This window comes from Manis javanica, chromosome 17 (genome assembly GCF_040802235.1).
Source record: "Manis javanica isolate MJ-LG chromosome 17, MJ_LKY, whole genome shotgun sequence".
In the NCBI taxonomy this organism is placed as follows: Eukaryota; Metazoa; Chordata; class Mammalia; order Pholidota; family Manidae; genus Manis; species Manis javanica.
Window position 1 is genome coordinate 52170367 of NC_133172.1, and position 19789 is coordinate 52190155.

Sequence of the window (19789 nt, forward strand, 5' to 3'; positions counted from 1 at the left end):
TTTTAGTGATGAGAACATACTATATACTCAAAAACTGTTAATTGAAGTTGTGATTATTTTAGTAAAGACTGGCTCACCATAGCTCTGTTGTTTGGAATATTACTGAATATTTATAAGGCCCAGGGAACATAGCGATTGTGTCTAAGAGATCACATATCCTTTCATCTAGTCTATAGTCCCACAACAGAATAATATTGATGGCTTTTCATTTTTAATTAGTATTTATGAAGAATGACACATAAAAAGCAACCAAGTCCCATCAGTAGAGCAAATGGACAAGATTTACAACACCAAAAGTTGGTGAGGCTGTGAACAACCAGAATTCTTATGCATCGTGGGTAGGTATGTAAAATGGTGCAAGCACTTTGGAAAACTGTTTGGAGGTTTCTTGAGGAGTTACACGTACATCTACCTCAGTGATTCTCAAAATGATAATAATGCTGAGGTTGAGAAAGCTTGATCTGCCCCATGACCCCACCATTCCACACCTAGGTATTTACCCCAAAGTAAAGAAAACATATGCTCACAAAAATGTCTTGACCTTGAATGTTCATAGCAGGTTTAGTCGTAGTAGCCCCAAACTGGAAACAGAACTCAGGTGTCCATCAACAGGAGAAGAGAGAATTAAACTGTGGTCTATTCATACAATGGCAAGCTACTTAGCAATGAAAAGAAACACACTATAAATACATGAAACAACGTGGATGAATATTGACAAGTTTCAGAACATGCTACCTCAAAATGGGGCAAACTTTGACATATTGAGTATTTTAAGTTACAGGGATTTGAGAAATAACAGGTAAAGGAAGGACTCTGACCTTGGCTCTGAAGCAGGTCATAAGACCCTCGTGTGAGACAGGCCCTCCCTGTAGCTGAAGGAAAGGAACATCCTTATCTCTGAAGATGGAACGAGGCTGAATGAACAAGTTTCCCCCAGTTCACTACTTTTAGCTCATACTCGTTCGTCACATTTTCCTATGACCTTCTGTTCCTCATCAAACCTAGCATAAAAACGCTCAGGCTTCACGGGCCTCTCAGGTCTTCACTTCCTTGTGAAGGCTCCCATGTCATGTAAAACATACTAGTAAATTTATATCTTGTTCTGTTGCTAATCTGTCTTTTGTTACAGAGCCCCAGCCTAGAGCCTAGCTAAAAGGATAGAAGGAAAAGATTATTTCACCCTCCCCTACAATATAAACAAACTATTACACTGAGTGGAAAAGGGCTGGAAACAAAATATTATAAACTGTAATGACTGAATTTATGTGAAATTCTAGAATAGACAAAACTAAGCTCTGATGATAAAAAACAGATCAGTGGTTGCTTCTTGTGGGTAGGAGATTGGGAAGGGGCTTGAGGGAACTTTCTGAAGTATTTAAGACGTGTTTGGTAAAAGTGGATGAAGAGTACGCTTAAGACCTGAGCATTTGACTGCATATAAATTACATGTCAAAAAAGTTGGGGAAAATAAAAAAGGCAACCAACCTCAGAGTTTGGAAGATCTTTTTCTTCTAAACTGTTTTCCATTGGTTGCTCCTCATACTCTGCAACACTTATATTTTCTGTCTTTTTCATTTTAGCCAGTCTAATGTGCTAATTGTATCTCATTATGGGTTTAGTTTCCATGTCCCCAGAGACTAATGAAGCTGGTATCTTTTTCTATGTTTATTGGTCTTTTGGATATCTCATTTTTTTGAAGTGTTTGTTCCAGCCTTTTGTCCATTTTTTCCACTGGGACATCTTTCCTTATTTATTTGTAGGAGTTATAGATTCTGGAAACAAGTGTTTTGTCATAAATATGTATTGTGAATATTTTCTTCCACTCTCTTGATTGCCTTTTCACTCTCAATGGTGTTTTATGATGAATAGATATTCTTAATTTTAGTGCAATTTGATTTATATGTATTTCCTTTCTGTTTAGTGCTTTTTCTGTCCTTTTGTAAACTTTTTGCCTACTTCAGTGTCACAAAGATGTTTTCTGCTAAGAGTTATTGTTTTACTTTTAAAATATGAATTGGCAATCCAAATGAAATGTATTTTTGTTTATGATGTAAGAGTTCAAATAAAGTTTTTTTCCCCATGTGTAATTCCAAGTGACTTAATAACATTTTTTGAAAAGACAATTTTTTCTCCACTGATACATGTCCTGGAGGACTTATAAAGAATGTATTATATATATTTATTATAAAAATAAAAAAGAATTATAAGACTATTATATATATTTACATAAATGGCTCAAACTCTGCACATATCTTTACTCTGCTATTTTCATGCAATACTGTTGATACATCTAACCTATTAATGGCTGCATAGCATCCCTTTATACGGATGTAGCAGAGCTTAATTCCCTAAAATAGTCATTTAGAGTCTCCAGTTTTTGTAATTGTTGTTATTGAGGTGCTGAAATGAACATTTTGTCGAAAGTGGGCGCCAGTTGTTTGCCTTCTAAGTATAAATTGCTAGAAGAGGAATGGCTGGGATAAGAGCAAGGCCATTTTGAAATTTGTTTTTTGTAAGGTTTATGCTAATTTTTATTCCCACCCACAGTATATGAAGGGCCCCCACCCATAAGATGGTGAACTCACCCCTCGCCCCCCCTAATCCCAGCACCTAGCCAATAGCCACCAGCTCCGTAGAAGTGACATCTCAATCAGCGCATGCCCCTTCCTATATAACCCAGCACCTTTCCCTAATAAAGCGGAATTCTCTGGTGAATTGCTGCTGTGTGTCGCTCCTTTCCTTTCAGTATATAAACCTCTTTCTCCAGTCTCAGCAACAATGGCCATTATCGATTTTTTAAAATCTTTGCTAAATAGATGAAAATAATATTTATTGTTTTCGTTTCCAATTTTTTAATAGTACATTAAACAACTTTGTATATCCTTATTGTCTATTTATTTTTACTTTTTTTGGATGGCCTATTCAAATTTTCACTCATTTTTCTTCTGAGATTAACTTACTGGTGTGTGTATACACACACACACACATATATAAATAGTAATAACAGATGTTATCTTGCAATTTCCCTAGTTTGGCCTTTATCATCATATTGTCTTTTGAGCACCAGTTTGAACTCAGCCTGAACCAGAAGCTAACTTCTGACCAGGAGCTCTGGAAAGCTTCGGTGGTCCAGGGCCAAGTGGGCGGAGTCCTCCTGACAGGTTTGCCCCGCCCCACACGCCCCCTCCACCCGAGGGGGCGGGGCCAAAGGAGCTCCGTCTGCTCGCAGCTTCTGTTGTCAGATAGGCCGTGGGTAGGGAGGCTGGCATTTCCCAGCTTCTGCGCCCGGCGGGGAAACGAAACTTAGGGAGGGGAGGCCTCGGCGCCACGAAAGTCGCCGGCGCCCGTGAAGTTGACGCGTGACGCCAGCTCGGCCTCAAGGCGCGTGCGCAGTGCCTGTCAGTCCCCCTCGGGCCGGCGTTCGGCGGCGCAACCTGGCGTGGGCTCCTGCTCCCGGGGTCGCAGGGGTGCGTCTGTGTTTCCTTCCCAGCCTTTCGGCGCACCATCTCCGTCCCCAGCGACGGGGGGTGCCGCAGACCCAAAGGAGCGGCCCTCCCGGGAAGCAGCGCCGGGAGCGGAAGTGGAGAGTGAGGAGAGCGAGCGCAGTGCAGCCTCTCTAGACTTTGGGGGGCCGAGGTGGGCGTGAGCGAAGGTAATCTAGGCCCGGGTTCCGAGCCGGTCCTCCTGGGACTTTCCAGGCGGGGGCGGGAACCGAGGTGCGCCCAGGAGCTCGGGACTCACTCCCACAGATGAGGAGACCGTGGGTGCCCCTGGCTCAAAGTAAAGCGCCGTAGACACCGTAGGTACTGTTTTCACCCTTGCTGGAGGAGGAATTGGCGGAAACACTTCTTTGGAAGTGTTAATTGGAGAGTAACGACTGTTGATGAGATCTTGTGGTTTTTGCGTTAGGCCCACGAATTTGGCAGGCATTTCCTTTGTGGCTTTGGGCAGGGAGGGGCTGCAAGACTTCTTACTCGAGTCTGCAAAGCAGGAATGTAATACTGATCTTCCTAGCAGAATTGTGATGCCACAGAGCTCTTGGAGTGCTTAATGAAAGGGAAAGGAACACGTACTGGAAACATTTTCCTTATATTCTGTACCACATTTTTTATTTATTTTTTGTCATGCATTGAAGTGCTGGAGTGAAGTTGAAGTGCATTATTATGATTCATATTCAAAACCTAATTAGAGGACTGCCTTTTGTGCCAAGGATGATATCCATTCATTTATTTAATAAATCTTATAGAGGGCTTGCTGTGAACTGTTTTGACCTCTTGGGATGATAAATGAGTCAAGAAAGCAAAGATCCTTGTCCTGTGGAGCTTAGATTCTAGTTTGGAGAAGACAAATCATAAAACAGTGAACTTAAATAAATATGTCAGAAGGAAAAGAATGCCATGGGAAAAATACAGCCAGGCCTTACCTTTATCTCTACCACTGGTAGTGCAAGATGCAGTTTTAAATTAGGAGCCAGGGTAAGCGTCACAGAGAAATTACACTTGAGTAAATCCTTGCAGGAGATGAGAAAGTTATGGAGATGTCTGAGGGAGAAGCATTCTAGGCAGAAGGTCTGCCCACTGCAAAGACTTGCAGGTTGCAGTGTGCCTGGTGTCTTCAGTACACAGCAAGAAAGCTTGTGTGGCTGGAGCAGAGTGAGTAAAGTGGGTAGTAACAGATTAGAGACGGGATGGGGCTGAAGGGCAGAAATCTTCAAGGACTTTGTACCTACTGTAAGGACAATGGCATTTACTTTCAGTGAAATGGGGCGCTGATCCATAGTTCTGAGCAGAGCAGCAACACCATCTGACTTAGGTCTTACAAGGTCACTCTGGTCAGGGTGTTTCAGAATACACCGTAGGAGGCAAGATGGAAGTACAGAGACCAGTTAGAAGGCCATGGCAGTAACCCAGGAGAGAGGTGACTGTGTGTACAGTCAGGAGGCTGGTAGCTGGAAGGGAGTGGGAAGTGGTTGGATTCTGGGATTTGATAGTAGGAAACATAAGTTTGGATAAGCTGTGGATTATTGACCTGAACAGAATATAATAATATAATATATGTTACATTGTTTTGGTCTAATTACCACAGGTATAATCAGGAAAAACAATGGAGGGTTTGAATCACTTTAGTCCTCATATAAAGATGATTACCTATTAGCTTAGGTAAGATTTCAGAGCTGACCTACAGCTGTTAATTAGTATGTGAAGTTAATGACTTTTTCCAAAATAGAGTATAGTTGAGATCTAAATGTAGTTTCCAGTAAGCACAGTGTGAATTAAGACAGAATAACTTGTAATAAACTTTCCATTTGCTTTTATTTAAGATTTTAGTGAATGTGAAAATTCCTTTTTGCCTTCTTTCAGTAATGTGTCTAAATAAAGCTTCTAACAGTAAAAAAACAAATGATCTGAGGTAAGAAAAAGATTGACAGGTAATAGTGACTATTAGCCACACTTTTAACTATACTGTGGCAAATGACTAAGAAGATAACTTGAAACTTCAAAAAGCTTACAAGCTAGTGGAGTAGACAGACTTGCAAATAAAGAAAATATAAAAAGATGAAGAAAGTCCACTAAAAGAACAATACAAAGTAAATGCTAATAGAATAGTCTTCCAGATACTATTGTGTTTACTGGGCCACTAACCTTTATATCTCATTTTAATCAACAAATATTTCACTGGCTTTTTGTGGGATAGTGGTAGTACTCAGTTTTTTCATGTTTAGCAGATCTAGATTTCTTTTTAAAAACTGGTTATAGAATGCATTGAATATGCTAAACAACTGCATAATTCATGACTAAAGCACCTGTTGATTAACATTGCACTAATTGTAATACTGGCTGTGGTACTCATTGCTCTGCCTACTGGAATTTAGAACTTTTCCAGCACTGTCATTATGTCATTAAGCCACACTTGTTTCTCGTAGATTCCTTTCCCTCTCCAGTGGACAAATGCTTTGGTTTCTTAGGCAGTGTTAGGACATAATGTACGATGACTACTTGTAATTTGTATATTCAATAAGGATATTTCTTCAGTTTAAAATTCTCTCAAATTGTGTTCTTTTATTGGCAGAAATAAATAGTATTTTATAGTGTAAGCATGGAGCTTGTCTGATTAGGTGAGACAGGAATCTGTAGTTTATAGATAGGCCAGGGTGTAAACTAGATCAAATTCAACATTGAGCAGAAGGAGGATAACCAGTCAAGTCCACCAGAGTTAACAAGCAGTGTGGTGATGAATGTTAGTTGGTGGCTTGTGAAAGATGATTTGATACCATCAAAGTGCATGTCTTATCAAGAGAGTGAGATCTGGGCAGAGGACATATTTGGCAATCCTGGCAGGTGAATAAGTGGGTGGTACCTGGTAGCAGGACCACTACTGAATTCAGATACAGAATCCTCTCCTGGAAGGAGGTGAGATTTGGAGGGAGCTGAAAAAAAGAGTTAAAAGTCACTTGTTGGAGTGATCATGTTCAAGTTCAGGTATGCATCTTAGTCCAAGAGTGTGTTTGGGGCCCTGTGGGCAGTGTCTCAGCCATGGGTAGAGAACTTTGGCAAGGAGCTAGATAGGTTACTATTCTAAGGAGAGCTGACATTCACTAATGTATATTCTTTGGTATGTGTTCTTTATATGCTAGTGTGTTTTATCCTCATCTAAAGAAAGAATATCTCAATTTTTAAAATAATAAAGTGAAACTCAAAAATGTAATTTGCCCAAGGCCACTTACTAAGCTGTAAGTGGCAGAGCCGGAATTAGAGCCCAGGTCTGTTGGATATCAAAGCCTTTACTCTTTCTTTATTCCACATTGTCTCATTATTTAACAGAGTGTGCTGACATTAGCCTTCCTATTTTATTTATTTTGTCATGAGTGTAACCTGATGTGCTGTGGATAAAAATGTCACTCGCTAATAAACTTGATTCATTTGTGTCTTTTTTTTTCTAGATTTTAATTTAATTTGAAAATGAGTAAGTGCAGAAAGCCACCACAGGGTTCAAGTCCTGAGACATTCAGCCCAGATGTTCTTGCTGACATTTTTGAACTCTTTACCAAGAACTTTTCCTATGGCAGGGCACTTAATAATGAGTGGCAGTTACCTGATCCCAGTGAGATTTTCACCTGTGACCACACGGAATTTCACACGTTTCTTGATTTGAAGGAATCCCTAAATGAAGTGAAAAACCTACTGAGTGATAAGAAACTGGATGAGTGGCATGAGCACACTGCTTTCACTAATAAAGCTGGAAAAATAATTGCCCATGTGAGAAAATCTGTGAACGCTGAACTCTGTACTCAAGCATGGTGTAAGTTTCATGAAATTTTGTGCAGCTTTCCACTTATCCCACAGGAAGCTTTTCAGAATGGAAAACTGAATTCTCTACATCTTTGTGAAGCTCCTGGAGCTTTTATAGCTAGTCTCAATCACTACTTAAAATCCCATCGCTTCCCTTGTGATTGGAACTGGGTGGCTAATACTCTGAATCCGTACCATGAAGCAAATGACAATCTTATGATGATTATGGATGACCGACTTATTGTAAATACCTTGCAGTGGTGGTACTTTGGTCCCGATAACACTGGTGATATCATGACCTTGAAATACCTGACCGGACTTCAGAATTTCATAAGCGACATGGCTACCGTTCACTTGATCACTGCAGATGGGAGTTTTGACTGCCAAGGCAACCCAGGTGAACAAGAAGCCTTAGTCTCTTCTTTGCATTACTGTGAAGTTGTTACAGCTCTGACCACTCTTGGAAATGGTGGCTCTTTTGTTCTGAAGATGTTTACTTTGTTCGAACATTGTTCCATAAACCTGATGTACCTGCTAAACTGTTCCTTTGACGAAGTCCATGTTTTCAAACCTGCTACTAGCAAGGCAGGAAACTCCGAAGTCTATGTGGTATGTCTCCACTATAAGGGAAGAGAGGCAATCCAACCTCTGTTATCTAAGATGTTACTGAATTTTGGGACTGAAATGACCAGGAAGGCACTCTTTCCCAATCATGTGATTCCTGAATCTTTTCTTAAAAGGCATGAAGAATGTTGTGTGTTCTTTCATAAATACCAGCTCGAGACTATCTCTGAGAACATTCGTCTGTTTGAGTGCATGGGGAAAGGGGAACAGGCAAAGCTGAATCATTTAAGGGACTGTGCTGTTCAGTATTTTATGCAAAAGTTTCGACTGAAGCCTCTCTCCAGGAGTAATTGGCTAGTAAAAAAGTCTAATATTGGTTGTAGTACAAATACAAAATGGTTTGGGCACAGGAACAGGTATTTTAAAACCTATAATGAAAGGAAAATGCTGGAAACCCTTTCATGGAAAGATAAGGTGGCCAAAGGTTACTTTAATAGTTGGGCTGAAGAACATGCTGCTTATCATCCTGGGCAGCGTTCTCTTTTGGAAGGGACATCTAATCTTGAGTGCCACTCATGGCATATTTTAGAGGGAAAGAAACTGCCGAAGGTAAAGTGTTCTCCTTTCTGCGATGGGGAAATTTTAAAGGCTCTGAATGAAGTGATTGAAAAGTCATTAGGAGGAGCCTTGAATTTGGATTCCAAGTTGAGGCCAAAGCAGCAGTATTATTGTTCTTGCCACATTTTTTCTGAAGAACTGATATTTTCTGAGTTGTTTAGCCTTATCAGGTGCCTTCAGGATGAGCAGGTTGTAGAACCCAGCAAGCAAATCAAGTGCCTGATTGTGGGTTTTCCATCTGTCCGTGATGTCAAAATGCATATACCACTGGAAATTCAACTCCTAGAATCAGCTGAACTCATGGCTTTCAGCTGTTCATTACTTCATGATGGAGACCCAACTTACCAGCAGTTATTTTTGGACTGCCTGCTACGTTCATTGCAGCAGCTTCGTACAGGAGATGTTATGATTTTGCCTGTACTCTCTTGTCTCACAAGATTTATGGCTGGTTTGATTTTTGTACTCTACAGCTGTTTTAGGTTCATCACATTTTCTTGTCCAATTTCCTCTGAGTCCCTGAAAACCTGTGCAGTCCTGCTATGTGTTGGTTATCAGGACCTTCCGAATCCAGTTTTCCAGTATTTGCAGAACATGAATGAATTGTTGAGCTCTTTTCTTAACTCTGATGCACCCCACCAAGTTTTACAGTTTGTGCCAATGGAGGTGCTCCTTAAGGGGGCACTACTTGATTTTTTGTGGGATTTGAATGCTGCCATTGCTAAAAGGCATTTGCATTTGATTATTCAAGGGGAGCAAGATGGAATCAGCAGCAGCCTTCAGTTATGAAATTGAACTTGTCTGTCCTGAGACTTAGCTTTATGGCTCTTTAAACTTTCCATTGCTAACTGCAACCCTTTGCTGTTAATTTAAGACCTTTCATTTTGGGGAAAGGCCAACTTCTGCATCATTTAGTATGTCTATTTCTGGAAAACCATCAGCTAGTTCTGATCTCTAGGCTGTGTATATCTACAGGCATAGAGTTTTCCATGTGGTGGAATCTATGCAGTTGATGATATTCAACCTCAAACATGAGATATGTGGATGTGCTTGGGGTGGACACACCCACACTTGCATATGTAGTTCAGTTGGTCTTACCTATCTGCATAATATTTGTACCTGTGTGCCTTCATTCAGATTAGATATTTTTCCAACGAATTTTCTGTCAGTGGCTAATGGTGTTAATGAATTGATAGAGGTCTTTAATGGAAGGAGGTGAGCCACTCCAACAATACTGATTTCCTTTAACACTGACCACATCAGTTAGGGATTTGGGCTTTAACACTGACCACATCAGTTAGGGATTTGGGGAACTTATTTTGCCAGATCTTGATACATGCTATTCATTGCCTTTAGGCCATTGACCCAGTTTACTTTTATGGTTCAAATGAGTGTGCTGTTCTGTGAGTTTTGTAATAACCACAACCAAACCAGCTAGAAAGGATATCAGGACAGCTTCAAGCCAAAGATCAGGTATAAAACAAAGAACAATTATTGTGTCTAACACACTCCTGTGTCATGAAAAGCTTCATTTAGCAATGGTGTAGTACTTTTTAACTTCCAGGAAGTAATCTGTGACCTAAAAGATTTTCACAATTGCAAAATAGTGTTTATGGTCTCATATTGGGGCAGACGAACAGGATGAATGTAGTGAATACTGAAGGAAAAATTTTAATACTTTCAGAATGATGGTTCAGCATAAAATTTTTACTAACTTTTGGTACAATCTTTACTAATTCTTTTTTCAGTGTAAAGTAGCACTTTGCCGGGAAATTAACTAACTGAGATGATTATTTTATCAGTTATGTTGATTTCTTTTGAATTATATGTATTTGACAGTGTAAAAGAGCTTTTCTGACAGACTATTAAGCAAATCTTCATTACTTTGAAATTCCTCAAAGTGGAGAATACTTGTATTTTCATGTGCATTTTAGACATTTTTGTTATATGAAAAATATTTCTCTGATGTATTTGTTTGATAAATATTAATGTAAACTTTTTATCTTCCTTGCTGTTTTGAGTTTCATTATAGATTCATTAATAAAGTCATTAAAAGAGATTTTTGTGTTCGTCTTTTTTAAAGAGAATCACGGGAGGATTAAAAAATATGACTTGGAAACATTTTTTTAAAGGAAGGTTTGAATGGAAGTTAATATTCCTTCATTTCCTCTGATTTGTATTCATTAAAATTTAGTCCTTAATATTGTAATATTCGTGGAATCTCTACTTTGGGGAAACAAACTGATACTTAAAGGAGGGAGGAGAGGAGGTAGATTTAGTTCTTGTCGTGGAGGGTGTGGAGGCCTGGAGGTAGATTTCGGAAAGAAATACAATTCCCTGCTGATGACGTTATGGAAGCAGTTCCAGATGATAGAAATCTGATAGAAAATTGGTTACCAAGAGAAAATTAAAAACTGCTCTTGGAAATTTGCTTTGATTGGTTTGGTGTCCAATATAATGATGCAGTTTATTTTTACTTATTCTAACCATTCAATTACATGAAGTTGAAAGCCTGTGTCTAGGTTCTAGACCTATTAAAACTTTAAGCCCCCTCAAATTTCAGTCAATTATAGCTATTATTCTCACAATGCTAAAATTATCCTATTTTGGCTGGATGGGTGTGGGAGGAGCCCCTTCAATTTGATACCTATGCCATTTTCTACATAATTCGGTCATACTTTTTGGCACTATGTGAGCCAGTTTCATCTTGTATATTTCCTGCCCAGACCTGACATGATCTTGACCTTTGGAATGGGAATTGGGATTGTCTGTAGTGCACTGGTCCTCCAATTTTTTTGTCTCAAAGCTCATTTATGCTCTTAGAAATTATGGAGAATCCAAAGAGCTTTTTGTTATGTTGCTATATTCCATTATCAGAAATTAAAAGAGAAAAATTTTGGTTTTATTAACTTAAAAATGATAAAACCATTATGTGTTAACATAAATAATTGTTATGAAAAATAACTTCAAAACAAAATTTAGTGAGAAGCATGACATCTACATTTTTGCAAATCTTGTTCTTACAATAGAAGACAGATTCTCCTATCTGTTTTTACATTTAATCTGTTGAGATACATTGTTTTTGGCTGAAGTACTTCAGAAAATCTGGCCTTACACAGATAGGTAGTTGGAAAAGGGAGGAGTATTTTAATAACCTTTTCAGGTAATTATGGATATTCTTTGATGCTACTCCAAAACTTGACAAGTGATAGTTTCTTAGAAGTTGGTTGCAGTGAAGAATCTTAACTATATTAATTTTTGTACTCTGTTACACTAAACTATTAATTCTGTCTTGCACTTTGAATGGATCATTTACCCACATGTGATTTTGCAGCACCATAAATTTGTCATTTGGAAAATGTTCATATTTAGTTATGCAGATTTGCAAATGCTGAAGCATTTGATTATATGGTATCAAAAAGCAGTCACATTTTAAAACATCACTGCTGATCTCATCAGGAAAATCTAAGTATTGAGAAGCTGTCAAGCTCAGGGTGGTGGGCAAAATTTTCTAATATTTTACTTTTCACTTGAATACTTGAATTTTATCATGGCAACAAATGTTAGTTGTTTTTCTTAAGGTGACAGATCACTTTATTAGTTTTTTGAGAAATTGTATCAAATACTCAAGTCAGAACAACTGTAGTATGTCTGCCAGTTGTTCTCTCATGAAGACTTGGTGTTCCATGAAAAATGCACAGCTGAATTATAACTCAATTGCACAATGCTTTGCTTGGAGACATCCACGTCACATTTTCTTTATCCACTTGCCCATCAGTAGATACTTAGGTTGTTTCTGTGTCTTGGATACTGTAAATAATGCTGCAATGAACATGGTGCATATATCTTTTTGAGTCAGTGTTTTCATTTCCTTAGAATAAATACCCAAAAGTGGAGTTACTAGCCTGTGTGATAGTTCTCTTTTTTTAATAGACCCTTCATACTGTATAGACCCTTCATACTATTTCAGTGGAGCAAAACAGTTTACATTCCTACCAACCATACAGAACAGTCCTCTTTTCTCCACATTCTCACTAGCACTTATTTCTTGTCTTTTGGATAGTGGCCATTCTAACTGGTGTGAGGTGATATCTCCTTGTGGTGTTGATTTGCAATTCCCTGATGGTTAGTGATGTTGAGCACCTCTTCATGTACCTGTTGGCCATTTGTATGTCTTTTTTGGGAAAATGTCTATTCAGATCCTCTGCCCATTTTTAATTTGGCTTGGTTTTTTGTTATTGAGTTGTATGATTTCTTCATATATTTTAGATATTAACCCCTTATCAGATAATTAACAAATATTTTCTCCCACTCAGTATATTGCCTTTTAATTTTATTGGTGGTTTCCTCTGCTGTGCAGAGCTTTTTAGTTTGATGTAGTTCCATTTGTTTATTTTTGCTTGTGTTGCTTTTACTTGTGTCAAATTCCAAAAATCATCACAAAGACTGATGTCAGGGAGCTTTTCACCTGTTTTCTTCTAGGAGTCTTAATGGTTTCAGGTCTTACATTCAAATCTTTGATCCATTTTGAGTTGTGTTTTGTGTATGGGGTAAGACAAGTGGTCTGGTTTCATCCTTTTGTGTATGGCTGTCCAGTTTTCACAGCAACATTTGTTTATGAGACTCCTTTCCCTACTGCATATTCTTGGCTCCTTTGTCATAAGTTAATTGACCATATATGCAGGAACTTATTTCTGGCTCTCTATTCTGTTCCACTCATCTATGTGCTAGTTGCATACCATTTTGATTACTATAGCTTTGTAATATAGTTTGAAACCAGAAAATGTGGTGCTTCCAGTTTTATTCTTCTTTCTTGAGATCACTTCGGTTATTTGGGAGTCTTTGTGGTTTCCAAACCAATTTTAGTATTGTTTGTTCTATTTCTGTGAAAATGCCTTTGTTATTTTGATAGTGCTTGAACTGAATCTGCAGATTGCTTTGGATAGTATGGATATTTTAACAGTATTAATTCTTCCAAACCGTGAGCACAGAATGCCTTTCCATTTATTTGTGTCTTTAATGCTTTCATCAATATCTTATAACTTTCATTGCACATGTCTTTTACCTCCTTGGTTAAATTTGTTCCTAGGTTTTTATTCTTTTTGATACATTTGAAAATGGGATTGTTTTCTTAATTTCTCTTTCTGATAGTTTGTTATCAGTGTATAGAAACACAATAGATTTTTATATATTGTATATTGTGTATTTTGTATCCTGCAACTTTACTGAATTTGTTTCTTCTTATATATTTATATATATTTGGTGGAGTCCTCAGGATTTTCTATGTATAAGATCATATCATCCACAAATAGTGACAGTTTCTCCTACTAACTTTGGGCTTCATTTGTTCTTCTTTTTCTAGTTCCTTGAGGTGTAGTTACATTGTTTGTTTGAGATTTTTCTTGTTGAGGTTGTCATTTATAACTATGAACTTCCCTTTTGGAACTGCTTTTGCTTCATGCCATAATTGTACAGTATGTTGTATTTTTCATTTTCATTTATCTCAAGGTCTATTTTGATTTCTCTGTTGGCTGATTGTTCAGTAGCATGTTATTTAATCTCCACGTATTTGTGAATTTTCCAGTTTTTGTCTTGTAATTGATTTCTAGTTTCATATCATTGTAGTCAGAAAAGATGATATAGAAACTTGATATAGTTTCAACCTTAAATTTATTAAGACTTGTTTGTAGCCTAACATGATTTATCCTGGAGAATGTTCAATGTGCACTTGAGAAGAGTAAGTATTTGGTTGTTTTGGATGGAAAGTTCTGTATGTATCTGTTAACTCCATCTGGTCTACTGCATTAATGCCAATGTTTCCTTACTGGCTTTCTGTCTGGTGATCTATCCATTGATGAAAATGGAGTACCGAAGTCCCCTATTATTATTGTAATGCTATCTATTTCTCCCTTTGTTAATATTTGCTTTATGTATTTATGTGCTCTTATATTGGGTGCATAAATATGATCACTCTTCTCAAGGACAACTTAGCCTGGTAAAGTATTCTTGGTTGGCAGTTTTTTTCTTGCAGAACTTTGAATATATAATCACATTCTCTCCTGGATTGCACTGTTTCTGCTGAGATATATGGTGATAGTCTTATGGGAGTTTCCCTGTAAGTGCCAAGTTTCTTTTCTTTTACTACTTAAAAGATTTTCTCTTTGTCTTTTTTTTTTTTGTTGCAGTTTTATTACAATGTATCTTGGAAAAGATCTCTTTGTATTGAATTGGTTTGGGGACCTGTGAGCCTCAGGAACTTGATGTCCAAATGACTCCCCAGATTTGGAATGTTTTCATCCATTATTTCTGTAAATAAGCTTTCTGTTTCTGTCTCCCTCTCTTCTTCTTCTGGGACTCCCATAATGCACAGATTATTTCTTTTTTGATTTCCCTTAATTCTCATAGTCTTTCCTGATTTCTTTTCATCATAGTTTCTTTTTACTCCTCTGACTGGCTCATTTCAAGTAACCTGTTTCGAGCTCACTGATGTTTTCTTCTGCTTGATCAAGTCTGCTGTTGAAGCTCTCTATTGAATTATTTAGTGCAGTCATTGAATTCTTCACCTTCAAAATTCTGTTTGGTTGATTTTTATGTTTTCTATTTCTGTTTCAATTCTCATTTTGTTCTTACATTATTTTTCTGACTTCATTAAATTGTGGATCTGTATTCTTTTGTAGCAATCTGAGCATCTTTAGAACAATTATTTTGAATTCTTTTTTGGGCAATTTGTGGATCTTCATGGGGTAAATTACTGGAAGTTTACTGCATTTCTTTGGTGGTGTCATGTTTTCCTGATTCTTCATGATTCCTCTAGCCTTGTGTAGGTGTCTGCATATTTGAAGAGATAGTCACCTCTTCCAGACTTTATGGACTGACTTTAGTAAGGAAAGACCTTCACCTGTGGGTGGTGACATGCTGGAACATTTTGTGACCTCAGGTCTGGTGGTGTGGGACACCAAGTGTGGAGGTATGTAGTGGAGGAGGTATGTGGAGGAGTGCACTGTGTCTTGTCAGCTTAGGCAGCTGGAGTTTAGGACATCAACTACTGCATGATCCTTGACAAGAGTTGTGAGGGGTCTATAGTGACTGAAAGGGCTATTGGGTCATCAGTGGTACCTCTAGGTCCGTTGGCCCGGTCTGAGGCAGGTGATGGTGATATCCAGAACCAGGGTATGCATATACTTTGCAATGTGGGCAGCTGTAGGTTCCTGCATGGTGACAGGGGCTGGCTGTAGATACCCTTACAGTGGCAAGGGCCAGGACAAACTGTGGGCTCATGAGCAACTGTGGGAGCCCTAGCTGTCAATGTGTACTAGTCTACAGGGGCTAGCCTCAGGTGATTGCATGGCATTGGAGGTGGGTGATGGGAGATGGGATGGAAGAATGCACTTGTACACTTGCATGGGCTTGCTTCAGACTCATACATCAGTGTAGGCCAATGACAAGAGTCAGGACCACATCCGACCCACAGGAAGCTGTGAGAGCCTTGGCTGTCTATGTGTACTCATGTGGCTGTAGTAGCTGGCTACAGGTGCATGTACAGCAGTGGAGATTAGCTGTGGGGGCCTAGACTGTCATCTTACATGCACATAACTGCAGAGGCTTGGGCTGGTGCCTATGTGGACTCTGGGCTTTGGAGGGGAGGAAGTGTGGATTCTTTTGTGGAAGGCATCTGCATCTGTGAGCATGAAAACCTGTGGAATGAAAATCCCTGCAGTGAAATCTGCAGGGGTTCTGCAGTGGCTGTGCTGGCCATAGGTTTCCTCAGCAGCAAAAGCTGCTGGGGTCCTCTGAGCAGCAGTAGGCTGATGTGTGCAATGAGATTCTATGTGATGAGAGCTGGGGAAGAGGCCTGGAGCATGTGTAAGGGCTGTGGAGCTCCTCAGCAGTGAAGACTCCTGTGGTCCTCCATAGAGCAGAGCACTGGAAACTGCAGTAGCTCACACTATGTGGCTGATACTGGTAACCCCTGCCTTTCTTTGTTCCTAGCCATCTTTTTATTTTTATATTTTATTTTTTATTAAGGTATCATTGATATACACTCTTACGAAGTTTTCACATGAAAAACAATGTGGTTACTACATTCACCTATATTAATGAGTCCCCCCCCATACCCCATTGCAGTCACTGTCCATCAGTGTAGTAAGATGCCACCATGTGTACTAATCATAATACCCCTCAATCCCCTTCTCCCTCCCTTCCCCCAATCACCCTCCTGAGTCCCTTTCCCTTTGGTAACTGTTAGTCCATTCTTGGATTCTGTGAGCCTGCTGCTGTTTTGTTCCTTCAGTTTTGCTTTGTCCTTATACTCCACAAATGAGGGAAATCATTTGGTACTTGCCTTTCTCCACCTGGCTTATTTCACTGAGCATAATACCCTCTAGCTCCATCCATGTTGTTGCAAATGGCAGGATTTGTTTATTTCTTATAGCTAAATAGTATTCCACTGTGTATATGTACCACATCTTCTTTATCCATTCATCTACTGATGGACATTTAGGTTGCTTCCCTATCTTGGCTGTTGTAAACAGTGCTGTTATAAACATAGGAGTGCATATGTCTTTTTGATTCTGAGAACTTGTTTTCTTTTTTCTTTCTTTTTGCTATCATTAATCTACAATTACATGAAGAACACTATGTTTACCAGGCTCCCCACCCTCACCAAGTCCCCCCACCCACTACAGTTACTGTCCATCAGCGTAGCAAGATGCCGTATAATCACCACCTGTCTTCTCTGTGTTGTATAGCCCTCCCCATACCCCCCACAACACTATACATTCTAATCGTAATGCCCCCTTTCTTTTTCCCCGCCCTTATCCCTCCCTTCCCACCCATCATCCCCAGTCCCTTTCCCTTTGGTAACTGTTAGTCCATTCTTGGGTTCTGTGATTCTGCTGCTGTTTTGTTCCTTCATGAGAACTTGTTTTCTTTGGGTAAATTCCTAGGAGTGGAATTCCTGGGTCAAATGGTATTTCTATTTTGAGTTTTTTGAGGAACCTCCATACTGCTTTCCACATGGTTGAACTAATTTACATTCCCACCAGCAGTGTAGGAGGGTTCCCCTTTCTCTGCATCCTCACCCGCATTTGTTGTTCCTAGTCTTTTGGATGTTGGCCATCCTAACTGGTGTGAGGTGATATCTCGTGGTTTTACTTTGCATTTCCCTGATAATTAGTGATGTGGAGCATCTTTTGATGTGCCTGTTGGCCATCTGAATTTCTTCTTTGGAGAAGTGTTTGTTCATTTCCTCTGCTCATTTTTTTATTGGGTTATTTGCTTTTTGGTTGTTGAGGCATGTGAGTTCTTTGTATATTTTGGGTGTTAACCCCTTGTCAGATCTGTCATTTACAAATATATTCTCCCATATTGTAGGATGCCTTTTTGTTCTACTGATGGTGTCCTTTTGTGTACAGAAGCTTTTCAGTTTGATGTAGTCCCATTTGTTCACTTTGCTTTCGTTTCCCTTGCCTGAGGAGTTGTGTTCAGGAAAAAGTTGCTCATGTTTATATTCAAGAGATTTTTGCCTATGTTTTCTTCTCAGAGTTTTATGGTTTCACTACTTACATTCAGGTCTTTGATCCATTTTGAGTTCACTTTTGTGTTTGGTGTTAAACAATAATCCAGTTTCATTCTCTTACATGTAACTGTCCAGTTTTGCCAACACCAGTTGTTGAACAGGCTGTTTCCCCATTGTATGACCATGGCTCCTTTATCCTATGTTAATTGACCATATATGCTTGGGTTTATATGTTCCTAGCCATCTTAAGATGTCTCAGTTTTGTTGGTCTCTGTGTGGGGTAAAACTGAAGTGGCTTCTTCTTGAAGTGTTCCAGAAGTCTAGCGAAACTGGTCCCTCTCCTCAATTTCCTCTTACCAGTGAGGGGAAATCTCTCAGGCTGAGAAATTCCCTTTTGACACTGAGCAGTGACAACCTCGGGGATGCGATGATGAAGGCAAAATGAAACTGTTGTTCCTACCCTTTTTCTGTGGTTATTTTCAGGTTTTCTGCTCCACTGTGTTGCTGAAGCTTCTTAAGTGGACTTCCAAGCTCTCCCATAGCTATTTTTGTCCATGGATAGTTGTCAAATTGTTCCTTGTTGGGGATGGAGGCTAGATTCTCCTACTGTGCCATCTTGATGATGGCATTCTCTTGTGCAGTCCTTTAAAAATGTCACTCTATTGTCTTGTAGCTTGCATGGTTTCTAACAAGATGGCTGTTGTTTTTAAAAAATTTCTGGTAATGTGTCTTTTTTCCCTCTTTGGCTGCCTGTAAATTTTTTTCTTTGTTTTGTGTTTTCAGAAGTTGAATATAATATGTCTACCTCAGGCTTGGGTGTTTGTCTTGGTTTGTGGTTTGAATCTGTAGTTTGTTGTATGCCATTAATTTTGGAAACTCTTAGCCATTATCCCTTCAAATAATTATTCTACCCTGTTCTCTGTGTTTTTTCCTTCTGGAATACGAATTGTATATCTGTAAGATCAATTGATGTCCTACAATTCCTGGATGCTCTGCTCTTATTTTTTGAATATTTTCAAGTTTGAATATTTTCGAGTTCACTGATCTTTCCCTTAGCTCTGTGAAGTCTTCTGATAAGCTTGTCGATGACAATATTGATCTCCATTACTGTGTTTTCATTTATAGGTTGTTCATTTGATTTTTTATTACAGTTTCCATCTCTCTGCTGAAATTACCCATCTGACAATGAGTGTAGTCCAATTTTTCCATTAGTGCCCTTGACAGATTTTTCGTTTATTTTAAACTCCCTGTCTGATAACTCCAGCATCTGGGTTATATATGCATCTGGTTCTGTTGATTGTTTTGTCTCTTAGCATTATAGGTTGTTTTTATTTTACTCTTGCTTTTTCTACATTGCTTCCTCAATGACTTTTGTTTATTTTTGTTTCTTCATAGGGAAGATAGAGAAGAAGAATCTAGGCAGGGCTCCATGGCCTTCTTGCACCAGCTGCTCTTTACCATGTACCATGAGAGATGCTTTCTCAAGACTCTTGCCATCATTTTTTGTGAGTACCCATTGGAATCCATAGAGAGAAAAACCTGTGACTGGGTGAACTTACCTTACATCTCCCGCCTTTAAGGCTCCATAATGTCACCAGCCAATACTCTGCCTCCATCAATTTGTTAACAATTCTAGGTGAATCCTCTTACCAGTGTTCCATTCTCCTAGGTAAACACGTGCTTGCATTCCATATCTCCCTGTAGGCACGTGACTCTCCTCAGATGTGGGGTTAGTTGGCATTTCATCAACTTCAACTCTTTAGTAGAATCAGGAAAAGTTGTTAACTGAAGTTCAGCATTTTTT

The 19789-nt window shown here is 39.0% G+C and overlaps 2 protein-coding genes across 4 annotated transcripts in view; both read left to right on the forward strand.

Moving 5' to 3' along the window:
- Positions 1-3341: 3341 nt before the first annotated feature.
- Positions 3342-10527, forward strand: CMTR2 (cap methyltransferase 2). 3 transcript variants are annotated; one of them, XM_073225418.1, is made up of 2 exons: positions 3342-3467; positions 6941-10527. In XM_073225418.1, the coding sequence occupies exon 2, from the start codon at positions 6960-6962 to the stop codon at positions 9255-9257; it is 2298 nt and encodes a 765-aa protein (XP_073081519.1). In that variant the 5' UTR covers positions 3342-3467; positions 6941-6959; the 3' UTR covers positions 9258-10527. The 3 variants fall into 3 exon arrangements, with proteins under 3 accessions (XP_073081519.1, XP_073081518.1, XP_073081520.1); XM_073225417.1 differs by lacking the exon at positions 3342-3467 and adding an exon at positions 3504-3652; XM_073225419.1 differs by lacking the exon at positions 3342-3467 and adding an exon at positions 3660-3799.
- The window catches only part of HYDIN (HYDIN axonemal central pair apparatus protein), a 361576-nt gene continuing 345300 nt past the window's right edge, over positions 3514-19789 (forward strand). Inside the window, exons 1-2 of the mRNA XM_073225416.1 lie at positions 3514-3652; positions 19381-19490. The gene's annotated coding sequence lies outside the window, so the exon portion shown is untranslated. The remainder of the gene's footprint in view (positions 3653-19380; positions 19491-19789) is intronic.